This window comes from Molossus molossus, unplaced genomic scaffold, assembly GCF_014108415.1.
Source record: "Molossus molossus isolate mMolMol1 unplaced genomic scaffold, mMolMol1.p scaffold_m16_p_16, whole genome shotgun sequence".
NCBI lineage: Eukaryota > Metazoa > Chordata > Mammalia > Chiroptera > Molossidae > Molossus > Molossus molossus.
In genome coordinates this window covers 10,302,939-10,304,314 of record NW_023425351.1, presented here as the reverse complement: position 1 = coordinate 10,304,314, position 1,376 = coordinate 10,302,939, and the positions used below count along the sequence as shown (strand labels likewise).

General features: G+C 38.7%; 1 protein-coding gene across 1 annotated transcript; it reads right to left on the bottom strand.

Annotated features, from left to right (window-relative positions):
- Positions 1-539: 539 nt before the first annotated feature.
- LOC118631723 (60S ribosomal protein L21-like) lies at positions 540-1,020 on the bottom strand. Its single transcript, XM_036264268.1, has one exon. It carries the CDS (start codon positions 972-974, stop codon positions 540-542), a length of 435 nt encoding a protein of 144 aa, XP_036120161.1. The 5' UTR covers positions 975-1,020.
- Between the last annotated feature and the right edge of the window lie 356 nt (positions 1,021-1,376).

Below are 1,376 nucleotides of genomic sequence, written 5' to 3'. Positions count from 1 at the left end.
CACGTACTACAAAAAAAAAAAAAATCACTGGCATAGATAAATGACAAATTAAGAGGTTAAATAGATAAAAGCATTTTCTTATCTGACAAATTACTTTCTGACATGTGACACCTTCTCAGACTCTCTCTCCCTACACAGCTGTATTCTGACAATCCTGACTCCATGTGTAGCCGGGGCTCAGAGATGGGCACACAGAACAGACTCGAGGCTGTGAGAGCTTTCTAACCCGACAGCAGCCGGATGACACACTGATCTCTTGAAAGACATCAGCTCTGCAAACAAAAAAGAAAATGATATTTTTAGAAGCATTTTGTATATGGTATAAACAAAGTTAAAAGGTCAGGAAATAATTGTACCTCTGCGAGAGTATTTATGTTTATTTGTACCTTCATATCTTTTTGTTTTGTTTTGTTTTAGGACACCAAGTTTTCTTTAATTATTTTTTTGGGGGAAGGGACATCATACTTCTGCCCAATTAAGAGAAACATTTTTTTTTATCAGTATAGAGGTCTTCTTTTTACACTTATCATGCCATGAATTCATAGGGGATGGGTTCCATCCAGCAGCTCCAGCTCCTTTCCATTGGTTCTCATAAAATGTGCTTCTCTGGGTGGAGCAGGCTGACACTTCAGCTGAACCCAGGTCCCTTTCTCTTTGGCTTCCTTCTTTTTCTGATCATTTTCCTTCACACGTTTCAGGAAGCTATCTTGGCTCTTAGAGTGCTTAATATGCTCAATACACACATTAATTCTCTTGGCAAGAATCTTGCCCTTGACTTGTTTGTTCACAACAATGCCCACTGCATGCTGGGTGACATTGTAGACTCTTCCAGTTTTGCCATGGTAACATTTGTGGGGCATTCCTTTTTGAACAGTGCCCATTCCCTTTATGTCCACAATATCACCTTTCTTATAGATTCGCATGTATGTAGCCAAAGGAAGAACTCCATGTTTTCTGAAAGGCCTAGAGAACATATAGCGGGTGCCTCTCCTCTTTCCCTTTGTGTTCGTCACTTTGGCGAATTACTGGAAGATGGAGGTTCTGGCCGAAAAGAAGCTGCACCTTCATTTCAATGTACTCAATTACCATTGACAGGGAGAAGAGTGCTATTATTAATCATAATAGTTTTTTTATTTTTTATTTTACCATCTATTTAAGAGTCCACAGTGAAAATTATGTGTTGATAAATTATGAATAATTTATGTACCACCTTGTCCTAAACAGAATTTGAGGTAGCAACCCAGATGCTCTGGGCACCTAAGCACATTCTTTATATTGTGCCACATGTAGGCTCAAGTAATCCAGATCCATAATGAGCAGACACTGTAAAGCTAACTACTGTAATAAGACCTTGTATTGTCTTTGTTATGGAATTG